The 19724-nt window shown below is 42.1% G+C and overlaps 1 protein-coding gene across 4 annotated transcripts in view; it reads left to right on the top strand.

Moving 5' to 3' along the window:
- The window catches only part of IVD (isovaleryl-CoA-dehydrogenase), a 262374-nt gene that overhangs the window by 147720 nt on the left and 94930 nt on the right, over window positions 1-19724 (top strand). For all 4 annotated transcript variants that reach the window (XM_089395878.1, XM_089395880.1, XM_089395879.1 and 1 more), the window contains exons 9-10: window positions 9409-9459; window positions 9552-9616. In XM_089395878.1, the coding sequence (XP_089252004.1) occupies window positions 9409-9459; window positions 9552-9616 (116 nt within the window). The remainder of the gene's footprint in view (window positions 1-9408; window positions 9460-9551; window positions 9617-19724) is intronic.

Genomic DNA, 19724 nt, shown 5'->3' on the forward strand with positions numbered 1-19724 from the left:
GTCCAAATGAGGAGGCAACTTGTATTTTTATGCAAATGTTGAGGATGAATAGACGTGACTGTTGGGCTTCTGAGCCTACATGAGTTTGTTGGCCGACCTTGATAATTTGTCCATAATCAAAATAAATTCATATTCCATTTGTACATGTCAGAATGGGATGATCTTTAGATCAATTCTACACCTCTCGGAGGGAGGAATCCCATAAAAATATCAGCTGCCTCATATGCACTGTCCAAGGTGAAGTTTGGCCCTAGTTGCCAAAATTAACACTCCCTCTCAACTAGGGAGAACTTCACCTACCAAACTGTTTGACAATCATACCATTGTTGTCTCTGCTCTGTTCTGCTGAACCATGAAGAAAGAAGAAATGATCGAGAATGTATCATACCATTCTCCACTAACATGAAGTTAGTCTCCAATAATAGAGAGCTTTTCATACCACTCTTAACCGACCCGAAGTCAGTTTCCATTGATCTCAGATCAATATCAACATCCTAGCATAGGGAGTACGGTAGTACACGATGTGTCTATCGGTAGTACTATGGTTCCTATCCTCATTTCTCTACTCATTGGCCAGATGAGAGATACTTCCCATGAGTCCCGAATTGCATGGGTAGGATGTGCTGGTAGGAGAAGGTGAATCACTCATCCTGCTCATGTTCCATAGGAGAAGGTGAACCACTCAACCTATGCATATGTCACCATGGGGTATCACAAGGGAAGGTGAACCGCTCACCATGTACATCGCTTAACATTAGGGGAAGGTGAACCACTCACCCTATGGTCGCTCATCGCTCCAAGAAGTATCCCAAGCCCCCTGGAGCTCCCAGAGCTCAACATCCATCTCATACGGGACCCTCATAAGAGGGTCTCTCCACAACTCCAAGTTGTTCACGAAAGGTTAAGAATTTGACCTTCCCTAGGGGCTTCGTAAGAATATCGGCGACCTGATCATCAGTCCCAATGTGTTGGAGCCTTATTGCTCCCTGTTGTACCATATCCCGGATAAAGTGGTACCTGATATCAATATGCTTGGAGCGGTCATGAAACATGGGATTCTCAGAAAGACGAATCCCACTCTGGTTGTCGTAGAAGATCACGTTGGTATCCAACACATGTCCAAACGGCTCACTAAAGAGCTTCCTCAACCAAACAACTTCACAGGAGGCCAAACTAGCAACAATGTATTCAGCCTCAGCGGTCCTCAAGGCAATTGAATTTTGCTTCCTGCTCATCCATGATATCAAAGAAAAACCTAGAGAGAAGCAACATCCAGATGTGCTTTTACAATCCATCACACTGCCAACCCAGTTTGCATCAGAGTAACCATGGAGTCTCGCATTCCCGGCAGTGTACCTCAGTTCATAAGTGATTGTGCCTTGAAGATATCTCAAGAGATTCTTGGCAGCAATCCAATGTATGTGATGAGGCTCGACCATAAACTGACTCAATGTATTAACTGCAAAACATATGTCCGGAAGAGAGTTCACCAAGAACATCAGGGCCCCTACGAGTTGACGATACTTATAAGGATTTCCCAAATCGGGCCCAACAACACTTCCACATAACTTCTTCAAGTTAAGTTCCATCGGAGTAGTCACGGACTTGCAGTCCAACACCCCAAAGCTTTCAAGTATTTTCACAAAATATTTTCCTTGAGAAAGGAAAATCTCCCCTAGCTTTTGTCAGACCTCCAACCTTAGGAAGTAATGCATCAATCCTAGGTCCTTCATCTCGAATTTTGAAGCCAACTCCCTCTTACATTGATGAATAAGAGGGTCTACACCTGGCAGAAAGAGATCGTCCACATAGAGTACCAAGATGAGAGGTCTATCATTCTCAACCTTAAAATAAAGGTTCAGCTCAACTTCACTTTTTGTAAATCCCAGCTTCATTAGATAGCTATCGATCCTCTCATACCAAGCCCGGGTGCTTGCTTCAACCCATAGAGGGCTTTCTTCAGCCTACATATATGTGTTTGACGATCTTGAACTTCAAACCCCTCAGGTTGTTCTACATAGACTTCCTCCTTAAGTGAACCATTTAAGAAGGTAGTCTTGACATCCATTGGGTGTAGATTCCATCCTTGCGAGGCTGCAAGGGCAATGATTAAACGGATGGTGGTATAGTGGGCAATCGATGCAAATATTTCATCAAAATCTACACCTTCCTTTTGAGAGAAGCTACCTGTCAAAAAGAGATCGTCCACATAGAGTACCAAGATGAGAGGTCTATTATTCTGAACCTTAAAATAAAGGTTGGGATCAACTTCACTTCTTGTAATTCCCAGCTTCATTAGATAGCTATCGATCCTCTCATACCAAGCCTGAGGTGCTTGCTTCAACCGATAGAGGGTTTTCTTCAGTCTACATACATGTGTCTGATGCCCTCAGGCTGTTCTACATAGACGTCCTCCTTAAGTGAACCATGTAAGAAGACAGTCTTGACATCCATCTGGTGTAGATTCCATCCTTGTGAGATAGTAAGGGCAATGATCGAACGAATGGTGGTGTAGCGGGCAACCGGTGCAAATATTTCATCATAATCTACACCTTCCTTTTGAGAGAAGCCTCGAGCAACAAATCTGGCCTTGAACTTTTCAGCACTTCCTTTAACTCCAAGCTTGATTTTTTAGAGCCATTTCGAGGTGACAACAGATTTTCCCTTAGGCCCAGGGACCACATCCCATACATCATTCTTCATAATCGACTCATACTCTTCGTTCATAACATCCTTCCAAACCTGGTGCTTTGCATGTTCTTCGAATGTGCAAGCCTCATATTGAACAATGGTGCTTATTGCAGTTAAGTACCCTTGGTACCTATTCTGCTTCTTGCTTTCACAAAATGTCCCCCTAGGTGCAACATGTCCCTCGACATCTTCGAGAGTCCCCCTAAGCCATGAGGGTCTCCTTTTTGATGAGGAGGGCTCATCAGGGGGTGGATCAATGGGATCCATTGGTCCTTTAACATCGAGCATCGACTTATCCTGCAATTTTCCCTGCCTTCCTGAATCTGCTTCTTTGTCCTTCCTTGGAAGGGGAAGGTTACTAATCTTCCCAAGGGAAGCATCCTCATCAAAAGTGACATCATGACTTATCTTCACTTCTCTTTGACCAGGCACATAGATTCTATATGCCTTAGAAGTTTCAATTTAGCCCACAAATGTTCCTTTCTTCCCAGAAGCATCCAATTTGCTTCTCTTTTCTTTCGGCACATGAAAATATATGGGACTACCAAAAATTCTAAAGTGAGAAACATCGGGTTTCTTACTGGTGAAAACTCCTTTGGGAGTTTGGAGTCCAACACTTGATGAGGGCATCTATTTTGAACATACATGGCGGTTTTTGTAGCTTCGGCCCATAAGAACTTCAGAAGGATTTGATCATGAAGCATGGTACACGTGGTTTCTATGATAGAATGGTTCTTCCTTTCAACAACACCATTTTGCTCAGGAGTATATGCGGTACTAGTCTTCCTCTTAATGCCAGCTTCTCTACAATAATTTTTGAACTCATTTAATTCATATTCGGTTCCATTATTGGTCCTCAATATTTTGAACTTCTTCCTGGTTTGATTTTCGACCAAAGCTTTGAAAGAATGGAACCATGAGAATACTGAGAAATATATGCAAGTCTTGCGAGAGAAATCATCCATAAAGATAACATAATATAAATATCCTCCTAATGAGTTCACATGCATTGCAATTTGCACCAAATAGATCAGAATGAAACAATTGCAATATGTCAGTAGTCTTGCTATCACTTGAGGGAAATGGTCCCCTTGTATGCTTTCCTTCGGCACACCCCTGACAAACACCTTCATGTTCTACTTTAAATTCGGGCATACCTGTCACCATCTTCCTTACATCGGGTAGAGCCTTATAATGTAGATGAGCAAACCTCCGGTGCCATAATTCAGATTGAAGTGATGTGTCGCAAGACATAGCTCCCAATGGGCTTCCTCCAACTTGATATAGGCTATCAACCCTGAAGCCAAGTGTAAATGCATCTTTGAAAATTTTATTCCACACACATACCTTTCCATTGATGAATGCCACCTTGAATCCTTTGTCCTCCATCGCCGAGATAGATACCAGGTTTTTCTTTAGATTGGGTACATATAGTACTTTTTGTAGATGAATGGTGTTACCTTGATTCAATTGAAGAGTAACATTCCCAACTCCCTTCATGGGATAGGTGACATTGTCTCCAAGGGCAATTTCCAAATTTGTGTCCTTTTCAATCAGATTTGAAAGAGCTTCCTTATACCCAGTGAAGTGCCTTGAGGCACCATTATCAATCAACCAATTTCCCAAAGTGTCCGGAGGAGATGTAGTAGAAAGGGCAGATATAAGATCAAGTTCTTTTTGCTTGTTATCAACAACATTAGATTCATCATACCTGGTGTTTCTTGATCTCTTGGGAGGGCGACCATTTCCTTGATGAGGAGTGGGAGCATTCCTTTTTCCTTGGTTGTTGAATCTGCCATTCCTTTGATTGTTGTTGCCCCTGAAATTGTTGTTGTTGTGGTTGTCATCATCATGAGGTGTATCCCTTCTTTTAGGACACTCCCGAGCATAGTGGCCAAACTTTTTGCAAATGAAGAATCTTCCCTTCCTTCCATTTTTGAAACCCAACCTTCCTTGACATTGCTTGTTTGAACCTGCATTATTCTTTCTTTTAGCATGAGCGGAGAATGCAGTAGGATCATTCCTATTTGAAGGCATATCTAGCTCCATCATCCTTGTTTCTTCTTGAGAACATCTAGTCAACAATTCTTCAAAACCTAGAATCCCGTCGTTGTTAAGAATAATAGTGTTGAACATGTGCCATTCACAAGGGAGTCCTCCAATGGCAATGAGAGTAAGCTCCCTATGAACAATAACTTCTCCAATTGAGAGGATCATTTTTGATCTCAGTAATCCCCATGAAGTAGGATTAAATATCTTCATTCCTTCCCTTCTTTATATCCTTCAGCTTATTCTTGAGGAAAATATTTGGTTTGCATTGCTAGATTTGAACATGCCTACCAACCTATCATATATCTCCTTTGATGTGTTCAAATAGGAGATGTAAGCAACTAAATGCGTATGAATAGAATCCCTGATGGTCTTCTTGCCTTTTGACTTCACCCTTCTTGTACTTTATCTTTAGTAGTAGCTAGTGCATTTGAAGGAGGTTCCGAAATCTTTCCCTGCACATAATCCATAACATCTTGTTGTTCTAATGTCAAATCAAGAGACATCATCCATGCATGATAATCAAACTTATGATGAAGCTTATCATCAAACTTGAAGTAGGATATGGAGGCCATTGAGTGTTGTCCTTGATCAATTATTGCTCCTCTTAGTGATTTCTCTTCTCACTCTTGCTTGGGCTTTGTCTTCACCTCAGCTCTGATACCATGTTAATTTTAGATAACAATGGTATGTTCTATGCTTAGAGCAATTTTACTTCAATTTCTTTATTAGTCCAATATCAATATCCAGTTTAGCAATCACATCATCTTGATAGTGAAATGCAGATAGAACTAAACAATAACAATAGAAGACAATCCAAGACGAGGACACAAGATATGGCACCAACGAGGGACAAACCCCAATGTGGGGTAACCCTTGATCAATTATTATAATTCTACAAAAGTTCAGCAGAGAGAGAGTACAATATACAATATTCACTTGCCTAATCACATTGAAATCTGACTAGTTAAATAACAAAAACAGAAAGACCTAACCAGAAAGTCAACGCTGGTCAACAGGGAAAATTTTGACCTCCAAAATAGCTCGGTCAAACTCGATCAACTCGGCCTCCAACAAGAAGTCAAATCATCCAAAAAACAGTACGAAAAAGTCCAGTCAAATCTGGTCAACAAAAGTCAACATTGCAACAAACCCTAGCATAGTCAATGCTAGTCAAATAGAGGTCAAACAACCTTGGATTTCGTGCCTAGAATTGTGGCCTGCCTAAACAGAAATACCCCACACAAAACTGCAGTCAAAGATGGTCAATGCTAGTCAACATTGGTCAAAACAACCTTATACAATTTTCGATCAACTCTGGTCAACGCAAGGACAATAAAAGAACAGTCCCTTCTTCGTATGTGTGGAGTGAGAAAAGCCTCAGAAATCCGTACCCAATCAAGAAGAGAGATGTGTGAGTGAGTGTAGTGTCCAAATGAGGAGGAGGCACCTTGTATTTATATGCAAACGTTGAGGATGAATAGACGTGACTGTTGGGCTTCTGAGTCTACATGAGTTTGTTGGCCGTCCTTGACAATTTGTCCATAATCAAAATAAATTCATAATTCCATTTGTACATGTCAAAATGGGATGATCTTTAGATCAATCCTACATCTCTCTCGAGAGGAATCCAATAAAAATATCAGCTGCCTCATATGAGCTGTCCAAGGTGGAGTTTGGCCCTAGTTGCCAAAATTAACATTTTCCCAAGAGGGTAACCCTAGTTTTCCTTCTTTCAACTTAAGGGCTTCTTTGAAGGTTTCATGAGCCTTTGCATAGCTTGTATACGTTGTGAGAAACCTTTTCTCCTAGCCTTGACCTTTGCTTATTCCAACACTCGTCAAATTTACCAAACCCTAGGCCTTGTGCCCTCTATTCTAGGTCTCATTATAGAAAGCGATTTCTTCCTTATGAAGCCTTGGACCTAAGTTGTGTCTTTCTAGAAGAGCTCCTAGCAAGATCATTTCACACATCAACCATAAAATATCTATTATAATTGATTTCTTTCCTATCTGGACTCCCCCCATTAGTGAAAATCCGTAAAGAGCAGGGGGATTTTGTTTTGGTGATACTGAGCCACTACCCCATTGTTGCTTCTTGGTCTAGCTTTTGTTTTGTGGGGATTCCCTCTCTAAGGCCTGCTAGATTTTGGGGCAACAATAGTACAATACCTTGCTCAACTCAGTGATATCACAAACACATATTTTTTTTTGAGCCAACATCTGATAGAATTCCTTATATTCTTGTGACAATGGGTTTTGATAGAAATTTGATTACTTGAGATCTTTTTTGGTGGTATGAGGACGTCACAATGATTATAGAACGAGGTTTTGCATTGAATGGTGATATAGCGTGACACTAAAATTATTATATAGTGAACAATGTTGTTGTCGTTGTGGAACCACATTTGTTTTAGGTAGCAGGAGTAATTTTTTTGGTACAAGCTAGTAGATGCTTGAAAAGTTATACACATAATTATCTATAATATATATATATATATATATATATATATATATATATATATATATATATAATAAAAGATGATAGATGATGAAAACAATGTACATGACAATGGTTTACATCATTAAAGATGTGTGGTCACGATGAATAATTGTGACTATTAGTAAATGGGAATAATTAGGTTTCTTAGATAAGATTAGCACTGCTGATTGAGGATGAGTGAGGCTAACTTCCTCCTTCCGTGGAGGCAGCTGCAATTCATTCACAGGGCTATGTTTCTTTGCTGGCGTTTTTCTCAACTTCAAGGGTTTGCCTTTTTCGTATAGCCCACTTGTATGTTGTATTCCATTGCATGCTGTTTTATGTACAAATTTTTGTATCCTGTGCAACACCCTCATTTTTTGGGTAGACATGCTTGCTGTACTTTTCAGTCCCTCTTACCTATTTTGGTCTTTTGAGGACATACAATATAAATTTCAAAGCCAATTTCTTATCCACATTGGGATTAGTGTTATTAAGACTGCACCAAATTGATCTGAACTGGCCGGTTCGACCCTTTTGAGGCAAAAACTGGTTCGGACTGGTGACTTGAACTGTTTTTGGCCAGTTTGGTAAACCGGTGTAGAATGCAGCAAGTGGGGCCTGTTTTGCTTTTTATCATTTAATTTTTGTCTTAGTTGGGCATTAGCCCACATAAGTGCCTAATATTCAAGACTATAGCCTTACTATTGCTATGCAATTCATGGTAATGTTAAATTCTTAAAATCATGGTAAGGCAATTCGTCATTTAACTTTTTTAACATTACCATGAAATGACTCAAGATGTTTGAGAGTGGTTCTGACCTCATTGGATTTCATATGGAGAAAGTAGGATTTTAGATCTCACTCAAAGTCCAACAAACTTAACATATTTTCAGGATTCTAGGATTGGGGGCATTGCAATGTTTCCATTGGATTTTGTCATGTATGAGGGTATAGAACTAGCATTTAATCAAGAGCATCAATCCGTCTATGTACCTTGATGTTAGTGGCATTGATTGTTAAACTTCTCTTTCATGATCCTACTAAAAATGTGCGCATCACTCAAAAAAAATCTTGAATTGACATGGTAAGGATTTTTTATCTTATTTTAATGCTTAGAGGGTGATATTGATGATCAAGATCCCATTATAGGCAAATATTTTGATGATATGTAGGTATTTGTTGTGGCTTGAGTTTTTTTTGGATTCTAGAGGCCATCTAGGTCTTGTTTTCTAATATATTTTCAGTTCAAGGATGGATTGCACTCGGTGTTATTTTCATTGTGTGCACCCTTACATGCTCTATAAATGAGAAATTTTGCCTATTTGTGTATAAATGGTTTGGATTCATATGGATGCACATGAATATATGTGGAGTTTTCTTTAAAATTTGAATATTTTATGTGTTTTAGGCTGACTAGTTTTTTGGTGTGGTTTTTTTACTGGTTTCCGGTCCGGGGAGTCTGCCAGTTCGATGACCGTTTCAGTTCTGATAACATTGATTGAGATGCCCTGTCCATGAATGTTGGGATTATTTTAGAGGCAAGTTGAGAATATTGCAGATATCGTGATGGGGATTATGTCATCAAGTGTTCGAAAATAAACGTACTGGAAATATCTGGAATTTTTTTGGTAATTATTGGAAAGTATCAGCAACTATAAACTTGGACCTGGAAATCTCTTAAAATATTGCAAAATTTAGCACCTGAAAACCTCAGAAAATATTGGAAATATATGGAGAAATCAGAGATATTTGCAACAGTTGTTCCTTCACCCTACTAATTAGGACTTCCTATTGAAGATTTACAATTTTGATCTAATGATTTAATTCGTGACCCATAAGGTAATTGCATCTTGATTATATACCAACCCCGTTGATTCCATGTATATGTCACCAAAAGAGCAAATAGACCACAAGAAAGTACCTTTTCTGACACATTTGCACTAGCAACATGCTTATATGTTCACCAGTCCCATTGATTATTTTCTTGCCTCTAAAATAATAACTTCCATATTGGTTCATTTCTTTGTTCTTTTATACTTACAAAGAAGTAATTGTGGCAAGTAGAATTTAGAAAAATTGTGGTGTTTTCATCTTATGGTTCTCATGTTTAGTTGATATTTAATAGTGTTCTGCTTAGCAAGATGATACAGGCATTGTTGTTAAACATGTTATATGTGTCTGCAGCTTCAGCACTGCTCAAAAGCTGGACAAGCTTGGGATGCGGGGCAGTGATACGTGAGTTCTGAATTTTTTTATTACAAAAAAAATGTGTTTCATTTTATTATAATTTCAAATTCTATAACATTTCTGATCTTATTTTTTTGTAGATGTGAACTGGTTTTTGAGAACTGCTTTGTCCCTGAAGAGAATGTACTAGGGAAAGAAGGCAAAGGTAATCTATCATCTGGAGAATTTGTCTATGGAGCTGTTTTAACAAGCTTAGGTTGTCAATACTTTATTTCTAGGAAATGCTGTGATTAAATTGAGGGCCCATACCTTGGCTCTAGTAGGTATATTATTCCTTAAGGGCATATTTTAGTGTTGCAAGGGGCGTCAAACAACATCTCTGAAGCTTCCCTGTGTTTTACGGTTTACCTTATAAATCAATGGAATGTGATCAGTCTTCACCTTGAACCGGTTGCCCATCAGATATTGCCTGGACTTGGCTAGTGCATGCATCACGACCAACATCTCTTTGTCATAGACAGAGCACAACTGCTCATGGGGTAGCATTTTTCTGCTCTTGAATGCAATAGGATGGCCTCCGTGTGTCAACACGATCCCAACTCGCTCATTAGAAGCATCACACTCTAGTACAAATGGTTGTGTGAAATCCAGCAAAGCCAAAATAGGACAGCTGCTCATAACCTTCTTGAGGCGCTCAAAGGCCTCATGTGCCACTTGCATCCATTCAAAAGCCCCCGTTTTTGTCAAATCGGTGAGGGGTGCTACACATTGTGAGAATCCTCTCATGAACCTCCTGTAGTAAGTGCAAATGCCCAGGTATGCTCTCAACTCTATCACATTCTTGGGTGTTGGCCAATCCAAGATGGCCCTGATCTTGTCTTGGTGTACCCTTCACTCTGTCCTCCCCAATCACATGCCCAAGGTACGACATATTTGCCAGTCCAAATGTGAAAATTCGAAATCCCGAATCCTATTGCAGTAACTGGAAATAATTCTCCTAATTGTTAAATTAATTTTTAACAATTTATTTACTATTTGCTACAACAAATACTGAATCAATCACACTGCAACCTACACAAATAAACTGCGGAAGAAATAAATGTTGGAAAAAATACTAGCACACACATAAAATGACAGTTATTTTTGGATCAATGTCCCTGGAAAAACCCAACTTGGGAAAACCGGTGCAGCAGCTGAGGGTTTTATTATTATGCAGTAGTGAAATAATTTGAGTACAATTGGATGCCGAAATTGACAATCCTATAGAGAAAAACTGGCAAGAAAAATTTAGTGAGGAATTTCCTCACTCCACAGGCAAATCCGGGCTCTGACCTTAACTCAAATTGAGTCGTCCAAACTGGCTCTGCGCAGCTACTGTGTCACCCTAGCACAGTCACTTTTGCACTCAGCTCGAACCAACTTCTCCTCAAGCTGTTTGGTCTGCTGCTGTCTGTGAAAATGTCTCTCTTGGCCTCTGGAACCTTGCTTCTGGCACTGAAACTTGGCTTTCCCCAGTAGATACGAAATTTCCTCTAGAGGATATTGCGCTGCTCTGTGTTAGCCTCACCGTGGCTCTTCGATCTCTCTGCAAATGCACTCACTAGAATTGGAATCCTTCCTCCGACTTCACTGTCTTTAACCCTCTCTCACTGCTTCAATCTCCCTTAGTCTTTCTCCGGCAACTGATTGCTGCTACTCTGGAAATCGATCTGCTCATGAAATTGAACTCTCCAAGTGATTTCTCCAAGCCCCATCGACTTCTTCTTATAATCCTTTCTTGAGACTTCAATGACCAAGATTAGATCTTAATCGATGGTTAGGATTAACATCAGGTTGATCTGTGTGAGTTTCTAGAACATTCACACAACTTAATTAATTCTGATTAATTAGTCATATTCCCTAAGTTTAGACCTAGGAAATATTTAAAAACTGACTATTAATCTAATTAAGTCATTTCTAGGTGGAATTTCCAAAATGATTTATTGGTTTTGGAGATCTCATGCATTCTAGCCTCTCCACAAAATTTCCAGGCTAGTACACATCCGATGCTACAAAAACTAACACTCCCTCTTAGCGAGGAATGTGTTCTAGAGTTGTTGGCTCTTGTAGCAACACCCTGTCTCTGCATCATCTCCTATCACACTACTGATGTTTGGCTGCTGCTGCCCACCAACTACTGCGCAACTCTGATATGTGCTGCATCTGTGCTGCTGCTAACCCTGATGAACTGCTGCCAACACTACATCTTCACTACAACTCCCTCTTCATATGTTTTTGCTGCAACTGTAACCTCTGCAACTGAAAAAAATCCTAAATATTGAATCAACTGTGATCAGTATGATGCATCGGTTTCCTGAGTCTCTGACTCTTGCTAGTATCTGCGCTGTTACTAAAGAATCTACATTGCTTCTATCTCTACATTGTGCCAATTGCGCTGCTACCAACTCTGCACTGTGCTCCTTAGCATCTGATTGCTACTAGATTCTGTATCTATCATTCTGGCTATCTGAATGCATCTACTGTCACTGATCCATCCTGCTACTGAATACTGTGGGCTCTCGTAACAAGGTACTGATCCAAGAGGTGGACCTCCTCAAGGATCTTGCCCATCTGTAGCGTTCTGGGGCTACAACACCAAGGCACCCCACTTCACTCCTGGGGGCAAATCAGCAAGCATGGCGAAGTCTTCCTCCAGCTTGAAGGACAACCTATTGATCTCTGTTGATGTTGCCTGCTCGTCCTGCTTCTCCTCTTTGTCCTTCTTCTTGAGAGGACATTAGGTGCTATAGTGACCAAGCTCATCACATTTGAAGCACTTGGCCTTTGAAAGGTCCTTCTTCTTTTTCTACTCACCCTTTCCTTGACTGGGACCCTTTGATGCAAGGGCCACATTCTCGTCCTCCTTCACTTGCTTCAATCCGTTGTTGCTACCACTGATGGAGCTCTTTACTAGCGCTTGTCTGAACTCCTCCAGCTGCAAATCGGCCCACATCTTGTCCCACCTTGGCAAGGTATCTTTGCCCAAGATACTTTGGACAAAGCGCCGCAACTACCCACGAAACATGTGGTTCATACAAGACTGGAATGTAGCTGGAACGTTGGTTAGCCCATAGGACATCACTAAGAACTCAAAGTGTCCATGGTGGCAGCGAAAGGCAGTCTTGGGGATGCCCTGCTCCCTGATCCAGTTCTGGTGACATCTCGAGCGCAAATCTATCCTAGAGAAGTATCTCACTCCTCTAAGCTCGTCCATTAGCTCGTCGATGCACCGGATGGGGTATTTGTTCTTCAATGTTTTCTTATTGAGGGTCTTGTAGTCAATGCACATGTGGAGTGTCCCATCCTTCTTCTTCACCAGCACCATGGAAGAAGCAAAGGGACTCGACTAGGCCTAATGTGCCCCAATCTCAACAACTCCTGTATGGCCCTCTCTATCTCATCTCGATAGGCTTTGGGGTGCCTATATGGAGTAGTGATGACTGCATGCACCCCCTCCTCTAACTCAATGGTATGCTTGAACCCACGGTCTCGTGGTTTGCCTGGAGAGATCTCTCCAAACACCCTCTGATGCCTCTCCAACAAGGCTAATATGTTTGGATGCACAGGTCGTGTCGGAGTCCCTGTCTCTGAAATCCTAAGCTCCACCACCCACTCTATGTCCCCATGTCATAGATCTGCCTCCATCTTGTGAGCGGAAACTGTCTGGGGTGGATAAGAGTGCATCCCTCTCAGCACTACCAGCTTCCCATTTGGGCCTGTAAACTCCATTTCAAGCTTCAACCAATTGGTAGTGACCCTCCCCAACGAGTATAGCCACTAGACACCCATCACCACATTGGTGTCTGAAACATCAACTACAAAGAAGTGATCAATGACAGAGTAGTTCCCCATCGTCACCGTCAAATTGGGAACATACTTCGTGCACTGCATCGTCCTGTCTCTTGGCACCAACACTGAGAACCCCTCAAATGTCTCTGTGCGAATGCCCCTCCTCTCCACCATCTGGGCATCGATAAAATTGTGGGTGGCCCCACTATCTACAAGGATTGACACTCGCTGCCCCTGCACAGTCCCCTTGATCTGAAGTGTCAAGTACTTCGGGACACCTCGAAGTGAAGCAAGAACTCTCCCTGCTGGAGCAAACGGTACTCCCCTAGGTGGTGGTGGTGGTGGTGCTCCCCTGATGGTCCTCCCTCATCTCCCTACTCTTCGCCCAACTCAAACTCCTCCTCTGGCTCACTATTTGAATACACCTCAATGTAATGAGCCTTGCCCTTGGTGCACTTGTGCCCTAGTGCCCAAGGCTCTTGGCACATGAAGCATAGCTTCCTCCTCCTGAGGTCCCTCCTGGTCTCCTCGTTTAACTGGCTATGCCATCCATCCCTCTGAGGTGGTCTAGTATCCTTGTTCCCCTGCAGAGTAGTGGGTCTAGTGGGGACAAAGACCTTGGGTCTTAGGCGTTGCGTCAATCATATTCTGGGTCTTGGAGATAGTGTCCATTAGTGATGTGGGCTTGCTCAGCAAGCCCCTGCACAAACAACATTATCAATCGAGCCTTCGAAATGTTGGTCACCATCACGACCAATCTCTGAAACTTCGAAATGTAGGCCTCTGCACTACCACTCTGCCTCAGATGGGCCAACTCCCTGAAGTGTAGCTTTGGGTCCTTCCTCTCAAATCTCTCAATCAACCTCCAGGTGAACTCTACGTAAGAAGTGATGTGGATATGCCTCAATGTAATTAGCCCATGGTACCACCACCCCTGGGCATCACCCTCCAAGTGTAGAGTAGCAAACTGGATAACATCCGTCTCATGCATGGGATTTAGGTGAAAGTATGTGTCTAACTTCTGCACTTATGTCCTAGCCGAACTCTTGGCCAACCCATCAAAGTTGGGGAGTGTGACCTTCCCGCTATCTTCTGTACCTCTTGGCTGGATTGTCCCCCTCTATAATGTGTCCTGACCCTAGTGGTATGTCTCTCCTTTAGGTGTATGTACTCCCCAAAGCGTATCACCCTCTTAATCCTGACATCGAACCCCTCATACTCATCAATACTGGACGCAACTGAATGGACCAAATATGCAACTAGGTCTGGTTCCCTCTTGGGTTCTGGCGCATCCACAAAATGAGGCAAGGTGGGACGACCTCCCTGTTCACGCAGTGGGGTGTGTGGGGGATGATAGGTACGACTACCTCCTCCTGCTCTAAAACCCCCATCACCATGGTGCTTTCTCTCTGGTCTCCCATTCACCTGCAACCAATGTTGCACGAAGCGGGAGCGAAGCGGAAGCGCAGAGCGCGGAAGCGTCATTTTCCAAAAATCTAGGAAGCGAAGCGTCCGCGGAAGCGTCTGCTATATATATATATATTTTTATATTTTTTTGCATTTATACTCAAAACAAACATCCCAAATACCAAATTAATTGTAGAAGACATGAAAACATGCATATTTTTGCATAAATCAAGATAGATATGGCATCCATGATTCCATTGTAGTTACTAGTATGTACAACAATCATCTATATTCTAGCTATTACAAACATACATCAAATTTTTAAGCATATTATAAAACATAAAACATTTAAGCATATTATAAAACATAAAACATAGAGCATATATGATTTATCTAGCAAGTGAGCAACTGTCAACATTTGTCATGTCCAAAATTCAAATAATAATGTTTACAAAATATGTCACTTGGTCACCGCCAAGCCAAAAAGGTTCAAAATTCAAATTCACAAGTCTACAAGTCTAATGAGTAATCTATGACAAAAAGAAGTAGATTGTGAATATATCTACTAATCTCTCCTCCTTCCACCACGAATAGAACGTGATGGCGGGCCTCCGCGTGGTGGCAATGAAGAATATGGTCCCTGTGTAAGTCGTGGCACTGGAACTGATGAAGAAGAACCCCCTGCCGTTGGTGTTGAACCATGGAACCTAGAAACCAAGGGACCAGATGGGGGTGGGGGTGGTGGCATATCAACACCCGTGTCATCATCCTAGAATCGCTCAAAAAATTCATGCAAAAAAAAAAACACTAGTTAACAAAAAAATTAAAAACATGAATTAGAGAAATGCTTTATAAGGGAAAATTGGAAAATTCATACCACAATGGACATACCTGGATAAGAGAATCCTCTAATTGCTCTAGTCGCAACACTCCATCCTCCAAATTGGGCTCCTCTGGATTCTTGTCCCAAGTCAACAAGTCTTTATTAGACTTTGCATCTTCACAGTAATGGGACAACAATCGCAAGTTGTAATGAACATAAACCAAGCTCTCTGCCCGGTCTAAATTCAACCTGTTCCTTTTAACACTGTGGATGAAAGAATAAGAGCTCCAACACCTCTCTGCAGAAGAAGTGTTTACCACCTGTGATAGCACCCGCAATGCCAAACTCTGTAGAAGTGGAGTAGGCCCTCCATGCATGTTCCACCACTCAAGAGCAGAAAAATGCTCTCGATCTTGAATTGCATGCATGCTCCCAAATGGACCAGTGTTGCTCGTATAGTTGCTCACCTGTCTCCGTACCAATGCAGCCTCCTCATTATCAGGGATTAATCTACTCAATGCAGCCATATATTTTTCGTGAACCTCTTTATCTTGGTGTGGTTTTTTCCTGCTTCCCCCCCCAGGTGCTGGTGTTGAAAGCCATGATGGATGATAGTATTTAGGTGTCAAAACATATGCTAATGCATGCAATGGAATATTTAGCATTTCCCATCGGTTTTGCACCTCTTCACGAATATAATTGTACAAGGTGGTATCTCTAGGCTCAACAATGTCTTTAATCTGCCCCAACATGCTATCCATTTGCTCATACACCTCCCCAATTACTGGTCGATCTGAATCTGCAAACTTGATCATGTAATAAATTGGTTTGGTGAATTGCAAAACATATTTAACCTGTGACCAAAAGTAACTGTCAAGAACAGTGTCCTTGACTGCATTAGCACCATCTGTGTCAGTGTTAATTTCATCCCATGTTTCAGCACACACCAGATTAGTTAAAGCTTGTCTCACCCTCACTAGCCGCCTAAAGGTGAGGTAATAACTAGCAAATCTTGTCTTTGCAATTTTAAGCAATTGCAACTTGGAGTAAGTGCCATAGAAGTAGTTTACCCTTGTATGCCCTGTGATGAATTTAATGAGCTGCTTCCCTTTCCTGTAAACCTCAGCAATCCACCCACAATCTTTGTGTTTCACAATATCATGCATCAAAAGGTTCAATGTGTGAACCAGGCACCCAGACCAAAAGATGTGTGGATGAGTACGCTCAATAATTTTTCCTGCTAACTTACAATTTGCTGCATTATCTGTGATCACTTGAACCACATTATTCGGACCAACATCTTTGATTGATTTCAATAGGAGATCTGCAATGTTTTGTGCAGTTGCACTGATGGAGGAGGAGTCATGAGATGCAATAAATACTGCACCACTAGAAGAAACACCAAGAACATTTATCAAATGTTGGTTTCTAATATTTGTCCACCCATCTGATACAATGGATACCCCAGAATCCACCCACTCATGTGTAAAACGTGTCAAAGCTCTTTGAACCTTAGCTTTTTCTCTTTCTAATAACACTGTTCTAGCTTTCTCATAGTTGGGGGCCTTGTATCCTTTTGGGGCTTCATTGATGGCCTTTACCATGTCATGCCAATAGGGAGAGCGAAGCACATTGAATGGTACACCGCAAGCACAAAGAAAACGGACTATCTTTCCATCCACATCATCCCTCCCAGCAACATTAAGGAAATCCCCTATTGTTTTTCTACCTCCAGAGGTTGCAGAAGTACCATGAGGAAATGGGCAACTACCAAATTTAGAGGTTGCACTTGATTCAGAATGAGTTTTTTGTTTCTTGTTTTTTTGTTGTGCAGCCATCTCTATTTGGATGTATTTTGTTCTTTGTTCAGCTGAAATTTTTGGGCAAATTTGTACCCCCACAGAACCCTTTTTTTCATCACTGTCCAGCACCCCACAAAGATGCCTCCTCAGACGGGTATATGAACCACAATATGGTTTTCCTCCATGACAATCATGAGGGCACATCCATTTGTAAGATCCACCACCCTTTCCCCCATCAAGTTTGGTCACATAGTTCCACAAGGGTGTTGTTGTACCTTTCCCATCTTGTGCTTCAGTGTCCCCTTCAAGTTCATCCCCTTCCTCTTCAAACCCTTCCTCCTCATCATACATTGGGTCACCAAGTTCATCCCCTTCCTCTTCCCCTCTATTCCTCACCTTTGCCATCATTAAAACCAAGAGTGGAATGATACATAGAAGCCAAAAGAACACCATCTTGGAATATGGATATAGGTGGTGGACAACCTGTAAATAAAGGAGCAAGTAGAAACAATGGGAAAGAGTAGGAGAGGGAGGAGAAAAATACAATTTTTTTTTCAAAAAAACAAGGGAGTTTGGGGTTTGAACTTACCTCTTTAGCTCTTGTAGATGAAGTCCTCCAAGCTCTTGCTCCAAGCTCCTCCTCCTTCTCCTAGCTCCTCCTCCTTCACTCCTCCAAGCTCTCCTCTCTTCTCCTCTCCTTTCCTCTCTTCTCTTCTCCTCTCCTCTCTTCTCTTCTCCAACTCTCATAAACTCAAAGTGAGAAAATGAGAAGAGAATGGGGGCTTTATTCTTTTCTAAACTCACCCTAAACTAACCCTAACCTCACCCTAACCCACCCCCTCATGCTAACTTAAGTGAACTTAAAAAAAAAAAAAAAAAAAAAAAACCGAGTTATATGCTGCCCGCGCGGAGTTTACTGGAAGTGCGCTTCCGGGCCTCGTGAAGTGTGCGCTTCCGGGCCTGAAGCGTTGCGCTTCCGGAGGCCCGAAGCGCCCTCCGAAGCGCGGATCCGGGCCAACGCTTCATGAATTCCAGGAATCGTTTTTAAAAAAAGGAATCGCGCTTCAGAAATTTGGAATCGCGCTTCGGGGAGAGGTTCCGGAACGCTTCCGTACGGGACGCGATTCCGGCCTCGGATCCGGGGGGGGGGGGGGGGGCGATTCCTGCAACACTGCCTGCAACCCTATCACCTGCTGCATCATGTCCATCATGAGCTGCCCCTGCCTCAACATCTGCTGGTTGGCTCTCAACAACTCCTTTAAAATATAGTTTTGGCCCCCTTGTTTGGGCTGCTCGTTGTCCTCTTGGTTGTCCATGTGGCCCCGGAAGTTTTCCACCTCTGTATAAGAGAAGGGTTCCCTTTTTTGCTCTCTACCTCGTCCCCTGCCTCTACCTCTACCTTTGCCTTTATGTTTATACACTGCTCCTGTAAACAACCCTGTCATCACCTGCTCTCAAGCCCACAACTGGCCAGTAACATGCTCTGATACCACTGTAATATTCCTAGTGGAAAATTTACAGTGATAAAAGTACATGCAACACATTCAGCACAAAAGAAACCAGAAATGCTCCAAAATACGCCAAAAAGGCCAATTTTATTATATAAATCAATGGGATTACAGTGTGAACTAGAAAGTGTGCACCTAGGCTTGCTCAAGGCAGGCTACAAGCCCCAGGTGGACGAACAATCAATGCCCAACTACTGCAGGAACTTTCCCTATGAAAATCTGCGTGGGCCAGTGTAATTTTGCATTGCAGGCTGTGTTGAGACCCTTGTTTGACCCCTTAAAACTGCCCAGAAAATTCTGCCAAATTATTTATGGAATCCTTGTCAAAAACCCAGAAAACCCAGAAAGGGTTTGCTCTAGTTTTGACGCTCCAAAATTGACCCCAAAATGCTTGGTCCTCCTCTACAGGCAGAAAATGAGAATTGCAGCAAATGCTATGTTTGATGCACCCCCAAAACCCTGGAAAATTTCTCACAATCCCCTCCAGTGCAACTTCAAACAATCCCAACTCCTTAAACCCCTTCACAAGCCACCCCACAAATTGTCTCAACAAAAGACTGCGCAGTCCTTGGATAGGATGACATAGGCCCAACTCCAGAAATTCGAATGGCTAGTGTGTGATGCCTTCTACCCCTACAAATCTTTCTCCTTTGCCTGAAAATTAGTCAAAGAGTGCTCCAGCCACAATACAACCACTGAGTCTAGCTCTTCACTCCTCCAACACTACTTGGCTCCCTGTAATGTGTCCCAGCTATCCCAAAATTCATGATGTCTGTGTGGTCTTCCTTCCCACTCTAGAAGACTAACGAGATAGCCTTCCTATGGTGGCACTCAAAGTCCACTGAAGAAAGGTTGAGCTTCCTCCTTGGGAAACTCTTGTTCTAAACAACACCATGTGACTCTGCTAAACAACTAGAGCAACAATCGCTTATCAAATGATCAAAA

Source organism: Pinus tabuliformis, chromosome 1_2 (assembly GCF_031772625.1).
Source record: "Pinus tabuliformis cultivar Carrire ecotype Pingquan chromosome 1_2, CPIR1, whole genome shotgun sequence".
NCBI classification, from domain to species: domain Eukaryota; kingdom Viridiplantae; phylum Streptophyta; class Pinopsida; order Pinales; family Pinaceae; genus Pinus; species Pinus tabuliformis.